Source organism: Stomoxys calcitrans, chromosome 2 (assembly GCF_963082655.1).
Source record: "Stomoxys calcitrans chromosome 2, idStoCalc2.1, whole genome shotgun sequence".
NCBI lineage: Eukaryota > Metazoa > Arthropoda > Insecta > Diptera > Muscidae > Stomoxys > Stomoxys calcitrans.
Genome location: NC_081553.1, coordinates 225,459,000 through 225,475,314, shown reverse-complemented (window position 1 = coordinate 225,475,314; position 16,315 = coordinate 225,459,000). Strand labels below are relative to the sequence as shown.

General features: G+C 36.8%; 1 protein-coding gene across 1 annotated transcript in view; it reads left to right on the top strand.

The window, feature by feature from the left end:
- The window catches only part of LOC106083160 (protein couch potato), a gene marked incomplete at its 5' end in the record, with an annotated part of 330,205 nt that overhangs the window by 283,080 nt on the left and 30,810 nt on the right, over positions 1-16,315 (top strand). The window contains 1 exon segment of the mRNA XM_013246021.2: positions 15,626-15,703. Coding sequence (XP_013101475.2) covers positions 15,626-15,703 — 78 coding nt within the window.

Below are 16,315 nucleotides of genomic sequence, written 5' to 3'. Positions count from 1 at the left end.
TGTACATTAAGACTATAAAGGAGTTTTGGAGTTGGTCTACCCTGCGACGGGCTTTTTATTGCCAATATCTCCAAACATACATGCAAACCGTACAGGCTTAAGACCCTAAATCGTTTGACCGGTCTAAATAGCAGCTATATCTGAATATGGTTGCATTTCGCCAGTTCAAGAACTTAGCCTGCGTCTAGACAAATAACAAATCTCTGCCAAGTTTCAGCTCAATATCTCAATGAAGGCTGTAGCAACTGATTACAATAGACGGACAGACAGTCACACGGACATCGTTATTTGGTCTTGGAATTTTACCACCATCCACTTCACCTTTTACTGTATAGCCCTACCAAAAACATCCTTTCTTTTGAAGTTTCAAATTGTATGCGAATACAATTTCATAGAACAAAAATTGCCATAACGGAAAAAAGTCATGGCATTCTGGGGAGCCACAATGGAAGAGAACCCCCCAAACAAGCAACAATTGATAATAAATCATTTTCGCTTGTCCAGATGCAATTATTCAGCATTTAAGTGAACACAATGGGCCGCCAACAAGCACGCTTTTGGGAAGGGCAACAAAAAAAAAAAAAAAACAGGGACCAAGTAAACGAAAACTATAATAAATTATAAATATGAACTGCTAGCATTGAGAGAGAAAAAAAGAGGGGAAAATTTAATTACTCAAGTAGTTGGGAAGCACTAAAAAACACAATAAACGGAATCACTTTGGCAAAGCGAAACAAGAAACCCAGCCTGAGGCATTTAAATAAATCCAATAATAAACAAATTATCAACATCTCTACAAAAAAGAAAAACCTTTGAAATTGAAGCACTCACTACTTGACCATAAGAGGGTCCCCTTCAGTATCTTTGTGGACAAAACATTGCTTCTTAACATTGTGCTAGACATTTAAATGGTAGCTTTTCTTTGCCCTCATCTGTGTGTCTCTTTTATTTCTTCCTTTTTACTTATCCTTGAATTGTTGGCCCACCATTGGTTTTGTACAATTTTTTCTCCTTTTTAATATGAAAGCAGATCCTTGCAAATTCTTAAGAATTTGCCATTCATTGCCGCCTGTTGTTTTAATTTCGTTTTATCTTTTCTATGCTTCTGCTACTGCTTCTTAGGGGCTTGTTGCCAGGGTTCTTTTTTTTAGTTTTTGGTTTTTCTCCTCTCTCTCTCTCACTCTCAAGACCGCCTAATTATGCTTAAAGCATAACTAACGCAATTAGCGTTAATACACCAAAAGTATAGCAGCAAAGTAAATGAAAATGCCAAACGAAAAAAATCACAACAACAAAATTAAACGAAATGAAACAATTTACGCTTGGACAATTTTCCACAAACAAAAACTGCCGTTGCGGTCTTAAGTAATTTACAGCTTTTTTTATTCGTGGCCAAATTGAAAAGTCTGCTAAAAACATGTTAATTATGAAAAACAGGCAACGGTAGTTTTCTTAAGGCTTTAAGAAAATCGTAATTTCAATTCATTTCTAAACAAATAAAAGCTTGCCAAGTTGGGCCGGGCCGAGTCTTGGGAACCCAACATCAGGGATTCTGCTACAAATGTTTATATTTGTCACACCTAACTAAAGTCAAACCAGGAAAAATTAAAACTTCTAAGGACCGAACAAGGATAATCGAGAGACCGGTTTACATGGGAGGTATATCAGGTTATAGACTAATTGGGACCGTACTTGGCACAGTATTTGGAAGTCATAACAGAACACCGCATGCAAAATGTCAGCTAAATCGGACAAAAATTGCAGCTTGTTAGGACTCAAGAAGTCATATCGGGAGATCGGTGTATATGGGAGCTATACCAGGTAATACGCCGATTTGAGCCCTACTTGATATACTTATTGGGTATCGTAACAGGACACTATTTGCAAAATTTCAGCCAAATCGGACAAAAATTGCAGCTTGTAAAGGCTCAAGAAGTCATATCGGGAGATCGGTGTATATGAGAGCTATAACCGGTTATGGGCCGATTTAGACCATACTTAGCAAAGTTTATGGAAGTCATAACAGAAAACTATGTACAAAATTTCAGCCAAATCGAATAAAATTTTCGGCTTCCAGGAGCTCAAGAAGTGAAATCGGGTGATCGGTTTATATGGGAGCTATACCAGGTAATACGCCGATTTGAACCGTACTTGATATACTTGTTGGCAGTCGTTACAGGACACTATCTGCAAAATTTCAGCCAAATCGGACTAAAATTGCGGCTTGTATGGGCTCAAGAAGTCAAATCGGGAGATCGGTTAATATGGCAGCTATATCAGGTTATGAACCGATTTGAAGCATACTTAGCACTGTTGTTGGAAGTCATAGCAAAACACCTCATGCACAATTTCAGCCAAATCGGATAAGAATTGCACCCTCTAGAAGTTCAAGAAGTCAAGACCCAAGATCGGTTTATATGGCAGCTATATCAGGTTATGAAGCTCAGTGACAAGGGACCTCCTTTTTATACCTTCTACCATAGGATGGGGGTATACTAATTTCGTCATTCTGTTTGTAACGCCTAGAAATATGCGTCTAAGACCCCATGAAGTATTTATATTCTTGATTCTCATGACATTTTAAGTCGATCTAGCCATGTCCGTCCGTCTGTCTGTCGAAAGCACGCTAACTTTCAAGGAGTAAAGCTAGCCGCTTGAAATTTTGCACAAATACTTTTTATTAGTCCAGGTCGGTTGGGTTTGTAAATGGGCCATATCGGTCCATGTTTTGATATAGCTGCCATATAAACCGATCTTGGATCTTGATTTCTTGAGCCACTAGAGGGCGCAATACTCGTCCGATTTGCCTGAAATTTTTTATGACGTGTTTTCCTATGATTTTCAACAACTGTGCTAAGTATGGTTCAAATCGGTCCATAACCTGATAAAGCTGTCACATAAACCGATCTGGGGTCTTGACTTCTTGAGCTTCTAGAGGGCGCAATTCCTATCCGATTTGGCTGAAATTTTGCACGACGTGTTTGGCTATGACTTGCAACAACTGCGCTTAGTATGGTTCAAATCCGTCAATAACTTGATATAGCTGTCACATAAACCGATCTGGGGTCTTGACTTCTTGAGCTTCTAGAGGGCGCAATTCCTATTCGATTGGGTTGGGTTTGTAAATGGGCCATATCGGTCCATGTTTTGATATAGCTGCCATATAAACCGATCTTGGATCTTGATTTCTTGAGCCACTAGAGGGCCCAATTCTTATCCGATTTGCCTGAAAGTTTGTATGACGTGTTTTGCTATGATTTCCAACAACTGTGCCAAATATGATTCAAATCGGTCAATAACCTGATGTAGCTGTCATATAAACCGATCTTGGATCTTGACTTCTTGAGCTTCTAGAGAGCGCAAATCCTATCCGATTTGGCTGAAATTTTGCACGACCTGTTTGGCTATGACTTCCAACAACTGCGCTAGGTATGGTTCAAATCTGTCAATAACCTGATATAGCTGTCATATAAACCGATCTTGGATCTTGACTTCTTGAGCTTCTAGAGAGCGCAAATCCTATCCGATTTGGCTGAAATTTTGCACGACGTGTTTGGCTATGACTTCCAACAACTGTGCCAAATATGGTTCATATTAGTCTATAACCTGATATAGCTGTCATATAAACCGATCTGAGATCCTGACTTCTAGAGGTTGTAAGTGTTACCCGATTTGTCTGAAATTTTGTACGACGGATCCTCTATTAACCATAAATTCGTATTTAATATGGTATGAATCGGTCTATAGCCTGATGCAGCTCCCATTATGGTATGAATCGGTCTATAGCCTGATGCAGCTCCCATATAAACCGATCTCTCTATTTTTACTTCTTGAGCCCCCAAAAGGGCGTAATACTTATTCGTATTGGCTGAAATTTTACACAGGTTTTTACACAGGTCTAATATAATAAAGGTCGAAATCGGACAACAACTTGATATCGCTCTAATAGCAGAGCAAATCTTTTCTTTTATCCTTTTTCTTTTTGCCTAAGAAGAGATGCCCGGAAAATAACTTGAGAAATGCGATCCAGCACGCTATTACTTGTTATTGTATGGTTGCCCAAAAAGTAATTGCGGATTTTTTTAAAGAAAGTAAAATGCATTTTTAATAAAACTTAGAATGAACTTTAATCAAATAGACTTTTTTTACACTTTTTTTTCTAAAGCAAGCTAAAAGTAACAGCTGATAACTGACAGAAGAAAGAATGTAATTACAGAGTCACAAGCTGTGAAGAAATTTGTCAACGCCGACTATATGAAAAATCCGCAATTACTTTTTGGGCAACCCAATATTTAGAACGCACAACAAGCCGATTACTGACTTAGGTGTGTGTGCATAGTGGCATGGGGCTTTTAAACCTAACCTAACCTTACCTAATTACTGCTCAAAGCCTTATAATAACATGTTCATGAAAATTGTAGCAATTTCATCTAATCGGATTAACAACATTTTAATATTTTGCTACCCCCTCTGCAACTTTTTGAAGCTCCATATATAATTCCTTCCCTTCTTCACAAATTGTTGAACTTTTTTTTTTAATATTTATTCATCCCCATCATCATCATTGTCATAACAATCCAAATCAAATACCATCAATAATTTGAAGTGGCATTTAATAACAATGCCATTGTTGGAAAATTTGTTTATGACAACACGAAGCACTTCAGCAAACAAACCATATTTCCTATGATTGCCAATCAAATACTTAAAGCTGTCGTTTGTTTTCTCTCTTTATCTATCAAATTCGGAAGGAAAATTTGTGTGCTATAATAATTTTATGGTACGTTTTTTTTTACAACACCCCCCAAAAAATAAAGGAAATCAGAAATATGTTTTGGATAATGAAAAAGAAAAAGGTGTCATTGCCAGTAGAGTGAAAAAACACACATACACACAACAAAAAGGTAAGGCAGCCAAGAGGGAAAAGGAAAAATTCTATATATATCCTTAACCTGATAATGTTGATGTTGGTGATGGAGACAACAAACTGAGAGAGACCAGCTTTCATGCTGGCCCTAGCCTGCCTTTCCTACATAGTGAAAATGAGTGGGTGTGCGTATGACTGTGTGTGTGTGTGTGTTACACAGACCATTCGTTTCACACACACATACTCTACGATGTTGAAAAATATTAACACAAGTCAGGGACTTTTACACGCTCTTACCATGCTTACTACTTACCTTACATGCATTAAATTATCCTCTTTGCGGTTATAAACAAAGTAGAAAATGTCATTAATTAAAATGATTTTCCACCAACGTTGTTACAACTGGTATATGGGGCAAAATGGGAACAGGAGGCAGAGAGAAGGGAGAACATACTAACTGTGGAGATGAGGTGTTTTTAAAATGTATGGCTCTTCATAAAGTAATTATTCATGGCTTCAGTTTGAGAAGTGTCCAACAAATTTAAAAAAAATGAGATTTATCCAGAAGTGGCGAAATTCCAATTACATTTGAAAAAGCAGTGAGAAAAGGCCAAAGTCGGGCGGTGTCGCCTATATAATACCCTACACCTACCTTATGAGAGAAAATTGGTAGTTATATCCTATTGTGATCCGATCTTGATGGACTTTAGCGAAAGTTTTCAGATGGGTCATAACATAATCCGCAACAAATTTCGAACAAATCATTTCAACATTGTAATAGTTACGGCTCTAAAAGTTTAAATAGTGTCCAGAGGCAACAAAACAATACTCTTGACCTTTTCTTGACTTCACACCCTGAAAAGTATGAACTGCAATGTTTCAGCATCTTTTTCGTATACTGCTCTTCGTACTGCTTACCGCGTAGCGCAGAGGTTAGCATATCCGCCTACCATCAGAAAAAATTTTCATCGGTGGTTTTCCCCTCCTAATGCTGGCGACATTTGTGAGGTACTCTGCCATGTAAAACTTCTCTTCAAACAAGTGTCGCCGTTCGGACTCGGCTATAAAAAGGAGGCCCCTTATCATTGAGCTTAAACTTGAATCGGACTGCACTCATTGATATGTGAGAAGTTTGCCCCTGTTCCTTAGTGGAATGTTCATGGGCAAAATTTGCAATTTGCAAAAAAAAAATTTTTCAATTAAAAAAAACTGCATATTCAATTAAAACAAGTAAAAAAGGTCTTAGATCGGCCAAATTAACTATCTTTTTTTTGTAACAACTCCAATAACATACCATTCTGATATACCAATCGGGGCTGGTTTGCATCATCTTTGATTGAGGTCCCGAGAACTCTTATACAAGTCGCAGTTTCAGTGAAATCGGGCAACAAATCCGCTTTCTATAGGATTAAGACCCTAAATTGTAAGGTCGGTATATATGGCAGCTATATCTAAATATAGTCCGATGTGGACCACGTGCTGGTCCGGAGACGGGTGGCTTTATAAAAGTCACTGTGTCCAATTCCAGCAAAATCGGGTAATAATCGGCAGATCCATCTATATTTCAGCTATATCGAAATATAGTCCGATCTGATCTATATTTGGGTCGGATGTCGGAAGACCTAAAACAACTCTGTTTTCAAACTTCAACGAAATCGGGTAATAATTGTTGCTTTTATGGGCTTAAAACCCTAACTGGGCAGAGCTATCTAAAAAACCGAATAATATTTTAGGTAAGGTTTAAATGGCAGTCTGCCATCAGACTCACTTAGACGTTTTCGTCCATTGTGATGCCACAGGAACAGAAGAAGGAAGACCCCTTCTAGTTCCTACCGCTGAACCATCCAGATCGCTTTAAAAAGCCCAATAATTTGCAATATTCACATCCGCTAAATCAGACAGGTTCCTCAAAGAAAACCTAAAGTGGAACTCCTTCTGACTGCTAGTGCGGGACACGCACACAGAAGGTGTTCTGTAGTCTCTTCTTCTTCAATGTCCTCACAGCTTCTAGAAAAGTCGTTGCTGGCAACCTTCAGTCTGTCAGCATGTTTTCGGATTAGACAATGACCTGTCATGATGGACACAATGACTGAGAGGTCTTTTCTAGCCAATGACAGCAATACGGTAGACCTCTTTAAGTCTAGATTAGGCCACATAGTTTTGGAATGTTCACTGCCCCCTCTTTGTGAACATCTATCATTCGTTGTCCTTCGGGCCTGGTCTTGAAAACTTTGCTTACATGTGGCTAGTGGCATACCCACAGATTCCAGTATCCCTGGAATGTGTAGGGCAGTTCCTAGTCTCTCAAGCTCGTCCGCTTTATAATTCCTTGGGATAACTCTGTGGCCCGGCACCCTGAACAGGTGAATTTTACACTGTTCAGCCATCTAGTTGGGAGATCTGCGGCTTTTGTGTTCAGAAATACGTTCTCCAGGGATTTAATGGCTGCCTGGCTGTCTGAGTAGATATTTATGCCAATCGTCGTTATGACATTATATCATAGCCATTCCACCACTTCCTTAATTGCAAGGATCTCCGCTTGATACACACTGCAGTGGTCGGGTAAACTTTTTGATATGACCAGTTCTAGATCTTTAGAGTACACCCCAAAGCTCACCTGATCGTTTAGTTTGGAACCATACGTATAGAAGTCTATGTAAGTTCTGTTACCAGGGATATCGTAGGTCCAATCGGTTCTATCAGTATCTGTATCAAATCTGAGCCAGGTAGGGGGTTATCCATCGGATATTGTATCAAGGATAACACAGTGTCCGTAGCCGCCACATTAAAAATGAGAAAGCTCCCTTAACCTCACCGCAGTGGTCGCCCCAATTTGTCTAGCCACAATGTCCAGAGGCATAAGATGTAGCATTCAGAGCATCAGATGATGTCGTCCTCAGTGCGGTGATGTGATGCACAAACATGCCCTCCTATGGATTCGGTTAAGTATTGAGCAGTAGGTGGACTTTTGAAATGCCGTCCACCAGACCACAACACCATATAGCATTATAGGTCTGACAATTGCAATACATGACGCGTGTCTAGACCACCAACTTTTTTCAATGGCTTTCTTGCAGATATGGCAAGAGTTGCCTTTCTTGCCCTTTCCAAAAAATGAAGTTAAAATACCCCCAACTTAGGGAGGGGATATAAAAAATCTGTACTTTTATAAAACCGTTTTAAGATATTTCTATAAAAAAAAATATTGACCGAAAATCAAATTTTTACAACATTGAGGCTTAATTATAGTTCGCGGGAAAATGACAGTGAAGTCCAAACAATTGAAACAGGAAATATACCCCAAATTTGGGCTGTTTTTGCATTGTAAAATGGCCCAAAATCAAATTTTTTCTAAAGTATTCGAAAAGAGGGATACATGCTATTGACCATGAGAAAAAAATTCAATAGAACGAAAGGTTTTTATCGATTACAGAAAAGAAATGGCTATATATATTGGGTTGCCCAAAAAGTAATTGCGGATTTTTCATATAGTCGGCGTTGACAAATTTTTTCACAGCTTGTGACTCTGTAATTGCATTCTTTCTTCCGTCAGTTATCAGCTGTAACTTTTAGCTTGCTTTAGAAAAAGTGTAAAAAAAAGTATATTTGATTAAAGTTCATTCTAAGTTTTATTAAAAATGCATTTACTTTCTTTTAAAAAATCCGCAATTACTTTTTGGGCAACCCAATACAAGCGGAATGGACACAGAAAACACACCATTGGCGGACGTTTCTTTTGCCTGGCTAGGGTCCCATCATTTTTACTTTTTACAATGCATATTTGTGCATCTTGCATTTTTGAAAATATTTTTATTGTTTTTTTATAAGTGGCACAAAACTAACACAATTTTGTTCCACAAAAAGTTTTTGATTTACTTTTGTTAACCTTTTATTAAAATTTAAGGGAATTTTCTCCAATTTGTTTTTTTCTAAAATAAATACATTAAAGACCTAAAATTGTGAAATGAGGCCCACAGTAAAATAAAACGATGACCTAATTAAAATGGTGCCATTATTGTAACCCCCAAACTAATACTAGAATAGAACCCAAAATTTGGGATCTTTTTCAATATGAAAAATGACCCCAAAACAAATTCACCCAAAAGTGGTCAAATTCACCCCAAAAATAAAAACTTTTTGTGCCCCCAATATTGAATCAGGGTCATATTTCGTTTCAAAACTTGGGGTGTATTTTCATAACACAATTTCAGCCCAAACATGAATATGCAAATAGACCCCAAAATTTGATAGTCAGCTCAAATGTTTGATGTTCTTTAATGGGCATATTTGGGCATGACGTGGAATTATATTTATTTATTTTTTTTTTTTTTTTTGAAAAGACGTAAAAATGTTGAGACTTAATACTAACTAATATTGTGAAATAAGGCCCCACGGTAATGCGCACATATGCCCCAATATATTTTACCCCGCATCTTAATTTGGAAATTTAAATTTTTATAAGAAACATTCAGCTTGTAAGGGCTCAAGAAATCAAGTCGGCAGATCGGTTTATATGGGAGCTATATCAGGTTAAAGACCGATTTGGAATGAACTTGGCACAGTTGTTGAAAGTCTTAACAGAACGCCATGTACAAAATTTCAGCCAAATCGGATGAAAATTGCGGCTTCCAAGGGTTCAAGAAGTCAAATCGGGAGATCGGTTTATATGGGAGCTATATCAGGTTCTGGACCGATTTGGACCGTACTCGGCACAGTTGCTGGAGGTCATAACAGAACACCATGTACAAAATTTCAGCCAAATCGGATGAAAATTGCGGCTTCCAAGGGCTCAAGAAGTCAAATCGGAAGATCGGTTTATATGGGAGCTATATCAGGTTCTGGACCGATTTGGACCGTACTTAGCACAGTTGTTGGAGGCCATAACAGAACACCATGTACAAAATTTCAGCCAAATCGGATGAAAATTGCGGCTTCCAGGGGTTCAAGAGGTCAAATCGGAAGATCGGTTTATATGGGAGCTATATCCAAATCTAAACCGATATGGCCCATTCGCAATCCCCAACGACCCACATCAATATAAAGTATCTGTGCAAAATTTCAAGCAGCTAGCTCTACGCGTTCGACCGCGATCGTGATTTCGACAGACGGACGGACGGACTTTATGGGGTCCTAGATCAAGGTGTTACAAACGTAATTGGTATACCCCCATTCTATGGTGGTGGGTATAAAAATAATATGATTTAAAGCTGGTCAATGCCCTCCTGGTTTAAAAAAAAATTTCCTCAAGAAAGCTAAGAAAATGTTAATCATCTATTTATGAGTGTTAAATGGAGTACTTAAATGTTAAAATATGAACTTTGGTGTACCATTTGGCTTTTTTTTGGCTTTGTCTTAAACAAGGTTATTGTTAACAAGACCTTGTGGCACGTTCCTCTAAGTAATAATCGTAAAAAATAATAATTTCTCCTTTTTTTTTGTTTAACACGCCTTTTATGTTATAGCTGGTGTTATATAAATTTCAACATAAATACTTTGGAGTTCATTCGTTGTTAGTAGGGATGCCAACGTGGAAAAAAAAACGGGGAAAACAAAAAAATTTTTATTTTTCAAGTTTTTTGCCTGTGTTTCTCTTTCGAGACGAGCTCAATGATCGGGGATTGCAAATGGAAAAGGAAAGCCAAAGAAAGCTACACACACGAACCACTATGGGACGCGTCGGAAGTCGATTCCACATACGAACGGTTCAGGCGAAATAAGAATTCTCTCCGTTATGCATTGTCCGATCCGCTGGCCAACCAATTCGAAACGGATGTGAGTTCCTGGAATGTCTAGTATCTCCGACAAACATCCTTACATCAGGACAAAGAAGATGAATATCAGACGAACACACATCATGAAAGTACCGATAGAACAGCGCCAAACAACCCACTTTGCGATGATGTTCAAGGGGGGCAATAGAGTTGGATACCCTACTTTCCCCAATGAACGTCACCGCTCTCCTCTGTACTCGGTCCAGTAGCTGCAGGGAAGATTTTGAAGCTAAAGCCCATACATGCGAGGCGTAATCCATTTTTTGATAAACAGTACTGTATCACTATTGCTGATAGATCCGATTGGAACTACGGATCCCTGGTAACAGATGTTACATAGACTCCAAACTAAGCGACCAGGTGGGCTTTGTGGTGTACACTTAAGATCTAGGACTGGTCATAACGAAAAGGTTACCCGACCTCTTTAGTGTGTATCAAGCGAAGACCCTGCAATTAAGGAAGTGGTGGAATAGCTAAAATATGTCATTTCGACGATTGGCATAAATATCTTCTCAGACTGCCAGGCAGGCATTAAATCCTTGGAGAACTCATTTCTGAACACCAAAACCACCCTCGAATGTCTCAGATCTCTCAACGAGATGGCTGAATAGTTCAAAATTCACCTGTTCTGGGTGCCGGGACCCAGAGATATGCCAGGGAACTGTAAAGCGGACGAGCATGCGAGACTAGGAGCTACCACACACATTCCAGGGATACTGGAATCTGTGGGTATGCCTCTAGCGACATGTAAGCTAAGTTTTCAGGACCTGGCCCGAAGGACAACCAATGATAGATGATCACAAAGAGGGGGCTGTGAGCATTCCAAAACTAATCTTTACTTGAAGAGGTCTACTGCTTTACTGTCTTTTGCTAGAACAGACGTCTCAGTCATTGTGTCCGTCATGGCAGGTCACTGTCTAATCGGAATACATGCTGACAGACTGAAGGTTGCCAGTAACGACTTTTCTAGAAACTGTAAAGACATCGAGGAAGAAGAGACTATAGGACAACTTTTGTGTGTGTATCCCGCACTAGCCGTCAGAAGGAGTTCCACTTTGTATTCCTATTTCATTGAGTACTTGTCCGATTTAGCTGTTCTTAAAGAAATTTTTCGCGCCTAAGCACTTTGGCATACAGAGATCTCGCCTGCTTCCGCAGACGCTCAGTATTGGCATTTTTATCGAAGCACCAGTTCCTTAATACCACCTCTGCCTCACTTTCTGAATTTGGACCCAAAAGAAGACTCAATGATAAGGGGCCTCCTTTTTAAATCCGAGTCCGAACGGCGTGCTGCAGTGCGACACCTCTTTGGAGAGAAGTTTTACATGGCATAGTATCTCACAAATGTTGGCAGCATTAGGAGGGGAAAACCATCGCTGAAAATTTTTTGTGATGGTCTCGTCAGTATTCGAACCCTGGCGTTCAGCGTCATAGGCGGATATGCTAACCTCTTTGCTACGGTGGCCTCCTACACTACAACATTAGGTACATAATAACCTAAAGATCCCCAAGATTTATTTATTTTTCTTCATTTTTATTTGTTTATAAATTTTTTTGGATCTGCCTTTTACATCCCTACATTACCTTTGTTCAGCTTGTGAATTTTCCTACATTTTTTTACTCCGTTTTTTTTTCTTAACTAATTTACACCTCCACTCCAATGAGTCGCATTTTGCATTTTCAACGCTCTCTCTCTCTGCAAATGTGTTTGTGAAGCGACAGCAAAATATTTCTTTGTCATAACTTTTTACGACTGATGTGATACTCAGATGCCCGCGTTATGCGAGGTGTGACAAACATTAATGAAATGATGGAAAATTTCCACCAAAGAGAAACGAACAAAACCAAAAAACATACGAAATACTCACTAACGTCACACAAAAATATGCAAGAGCAAGATTTTACGATAAAACACGTTTTAATTTCGCGCTCAAAAATTGCATACTCAGACAACGAATAAAAAAATCAAAAAATGACGAGAGTAAATCCAAAAAAAAACAAAATGACAATGGAAAGAAAACAAATGCTTAAACTGAACTCAAAAACCTCTCAAAATGAAAGAGAGGGGGAAGAGAGTAAAGTAAAATATAGCCTGCAGCGTTATTGCATGCAAAAGACCTCTAGCCTCCAAATTTGCCCTGCTGTTATACACAACCACCTCCTCTTCCACCTCAGCACAGTTTCATGTGGATAATCATAACATCAGTCCCCGGCGGAGAAACGCACACACACACACGTACACATACACCCGCATAACACACAAATTGTTCGCATATCCTTAATGAATTCACCAAACAAGCAACCAACCTTATATTTTTTAAAGGATTTTGTTTTTTTTTTGTTCGGTTTTTAACATCGCATACGCTTTAGTATCCAACAAAATAAAGTCAAGTTAAAAAGGTGTGTGCTTAAGGGCTTGCCTAAAATGGAGGGAAGTATGTTCAAAAGAGTTAAATTCGAAGAAATTTTGTATAAAAATGGCATTAGCGAAGCCGGCTCAGCATTTTGGGGGGGCTAAAGCCCTACGAATAGGAAAAAAATAAGCAAAATATTGTCGAAAATAATGCAGTTTTTAAAATTATGGGGGGTGGGGGGTCAAAAACTTTTCTGGGGCTTCTTAGTCCTCCCGCCAGAGGCTTTTCTACGCTTACGGCTAGAGGGCAAATCATTAAAACAAATTAATATCAGTATTTTCGTTTGTTATCTTCTAAATCATTGGTAGGCTTAGCAAAAATTGTAGCATACTTTTAGGTACTAAAATATATATCGTGAGCTGGTAAAATATTTACAAATTCTGACCTTACTAAAACAGGTCAAAAGCAAAATTCTTGGCTTTAAGCCTAAAATCTAATGAATTTCCTTAAAAACCAAAATTTCAATAATTTTGTTTTTTCCTAAAGACTAAAAGCAACGGCATTCACAAAACTTAATGTAGATATGAAATAGTTTTATTTGGCAGATTTCCTTTATAGAATTGTTAAATAAACCTATTTTAAGGCTTCGTTAAGAGCCAAACACTTTTCTGGGGGTTCTTAGCCCTCCCGCAAGAGGCTTTTCTACGCTTACGGCTAAAGGGCAAATCATTTAAATAATTTAATATTAGTATTTTCGTTTGTTAGCGTCTATGTCATAGGTAGGCTTAGCGACAATTGTAGCATACTTTTAGGTGCTAAAAATCTAAATCTTAAGCTTGTAAATAATATTGATAAATTCTGACCTTACAAAAACAGGTCAATGAATCTCGTTAAAAAAACTAAAATTTCAATAGTTTTTTTTTGTTTCTTAAGACAAAAAACAACTGTATTCACATATATGAAATAGTTTTATTTGACAGACTTCCCTTATAGAATAGTTAAATAACCCTATTTTAAGGGTTATCAATAAAATTACTGTTTAACAAAATTAAAAATGTTCTAGTTTTTTCCTCTAAATAAATTTTTTTCTGGAAAAATGTTTTAAAGCCATCTTTTAATTAGTTAAAAGAAAATTCTACTTAAAAATTCCCCTTGCCTATTTGCCTTAACCTCCTACTCATTTTCAACATCGACATTTTGTACACCTCATTCACAGTGTTGGCTTCATTACCATTAGCATGATGATATTGTTGTACTGGTATGTAATCACGCTGATGCGTTTTTTGTTTTTTCCTTTTGCTACTCTGCGTTGTTGCCATACTTTGTTGGTTAAGAGGTTTGTGGAATCTTTACTTCACTTTGTTGCCTCTTTACACCACCAATTGGGGGTTTTTTTCTTCAAAATAGTCTGTTTCCCGCCTTTGTTATTTGCTTGCCCGCTTGCCTTCCGTAAACCTTTAGTTGGTTTGTTGAGTTTTTAACCTAGCGAAATGTTTGTGGTGCAAAAAAAAAATCAGATTTTTATCTGTGCCTGGTTCAAAACCTTCTTCTCAACTCTAACGCACTTGAGGCCAATAGCGCCAGCCCCCACTACGCCTAAGGAACATGAACTTTGCCAAACGTTCAAGTGCCAGGGCATATGGTTTCTCTGTTAAATGGGGGGGGGGGGGGGGTTGGAAATTTTTCAACATCTCTGTCTGTCTGTGTCTTTGTTGTTGTTGCATATTTTGAATATTTGCCAAGAGTTCGCATGGCTTGGTTACGCTAATTAGGTGTTCACATAGACAGCTAAGGAATGATAAACTATGGCTGGTGCTTGAAAGAAAAAAGGAATTTTGAGAAAGTGAAGTAGAGCGAAGGATAAAGAAATTAAATAGAAAATTTAAAATAAATTAGAAAAATATAAAAAATTAAATAAAATAAAATAAAATAAAAAAAAATAAAATAAAATAAAATAAAATAAAATAAAATAAAATAAAATAAAATAAAATAAAATAAAATAAAATAAAACAAAATAAAATAAAATAAAATAAAATAAAATAAAATAAAATAAAATAAAATAAAATAAAATAAAATAAAATAAAATAAAATAAAATAAAATAAAATAAAATAAAATAAAAAAAAATAAAGTAAAGTAAAATAAAATAAAATAAAATAATATAAAATAAAACAAAATAAAAAAAAATAAAATAAAATAAAATAAAATAAAATAAAGTAAAATAAAATAAAATAAAATAAAATAAAATAAAATAAAATAAAATAAAATAAAATAAAATAAAACAAAATAAAACAAAATAAAATAATATAAAATAAAATAAAACAAAATAAAAAAATAAAATAAAATAAAATAAAATAAAATAATGTAAAATAAAATAAAGTAAAATAAAATAAAATAAAATAAAACACAATAAAGTTTAAAAAATATATATTAAAATCTAATTAAAATATAAAATAAAATTAAACAGAATATAATATAGAACAGAGCAGAATTAGGTGGAACTCATTAAAACGTAATTTAAAATACTTTGATTAACAATATTTAAATTTAAGTTTAATAATTATTTAAAATATTACTTAAAAATATTTAATACTAATTTTTTTATTAACTAAATTATTTTTTATTTTTATTCCAGGTTCGCACCCTTTTCGTCAGTGGTTTGCCCATGGATGCAAAACCACGTGAACTGTATTTGTTATTCAGAGCTTATGAGGTGAGTACAACTATGTAGAAAATAATTATATATTAAATAAAAATGAAATAGTTTTCCGTATTGACTCAAAAACGACTGCTAGAGTTTGAGCCCCCGTTGAAAATAGGGTACTAAATTTTTTGATATCCGAAGGGGTTTGGACCCTCTCCCTTACCTCCATTTTCAAAAACGCCAGATCACGGAGATGGGTGCTGCGATTTAAGCGAAATTTTGAATACCACCATATGGCACCCCAAAAACAGGAAATTGGTATAAAATGTTGGTATCAAATATCCTGGGGGGGGACGCCCCATCCTAAAACCCACCCGAACGGACACATTTACCAATTGGGACAATATGGATATCAAATGAAAGGTATTTGAGAGTAGAGTAGCAAAAAAATGTCGTCCTTAGTGTCGGGCGTCCCCCACCCCCAAAAAAACCACCCAACAGGACACTTTTACCGCTTTGGGCAATATGGGTATCAAAAGAAAGGTATGTAAAAGAAGAGTAAAAATCGGACATAAAAATGTATTCCTTTGTGTCTGAGGGCTCTCCCAACCCCCAAAACCCCCATGCAGGATATATTTACCGATTGGGGCAATATGGGACTCAAATGAAAGGTATTTGGGA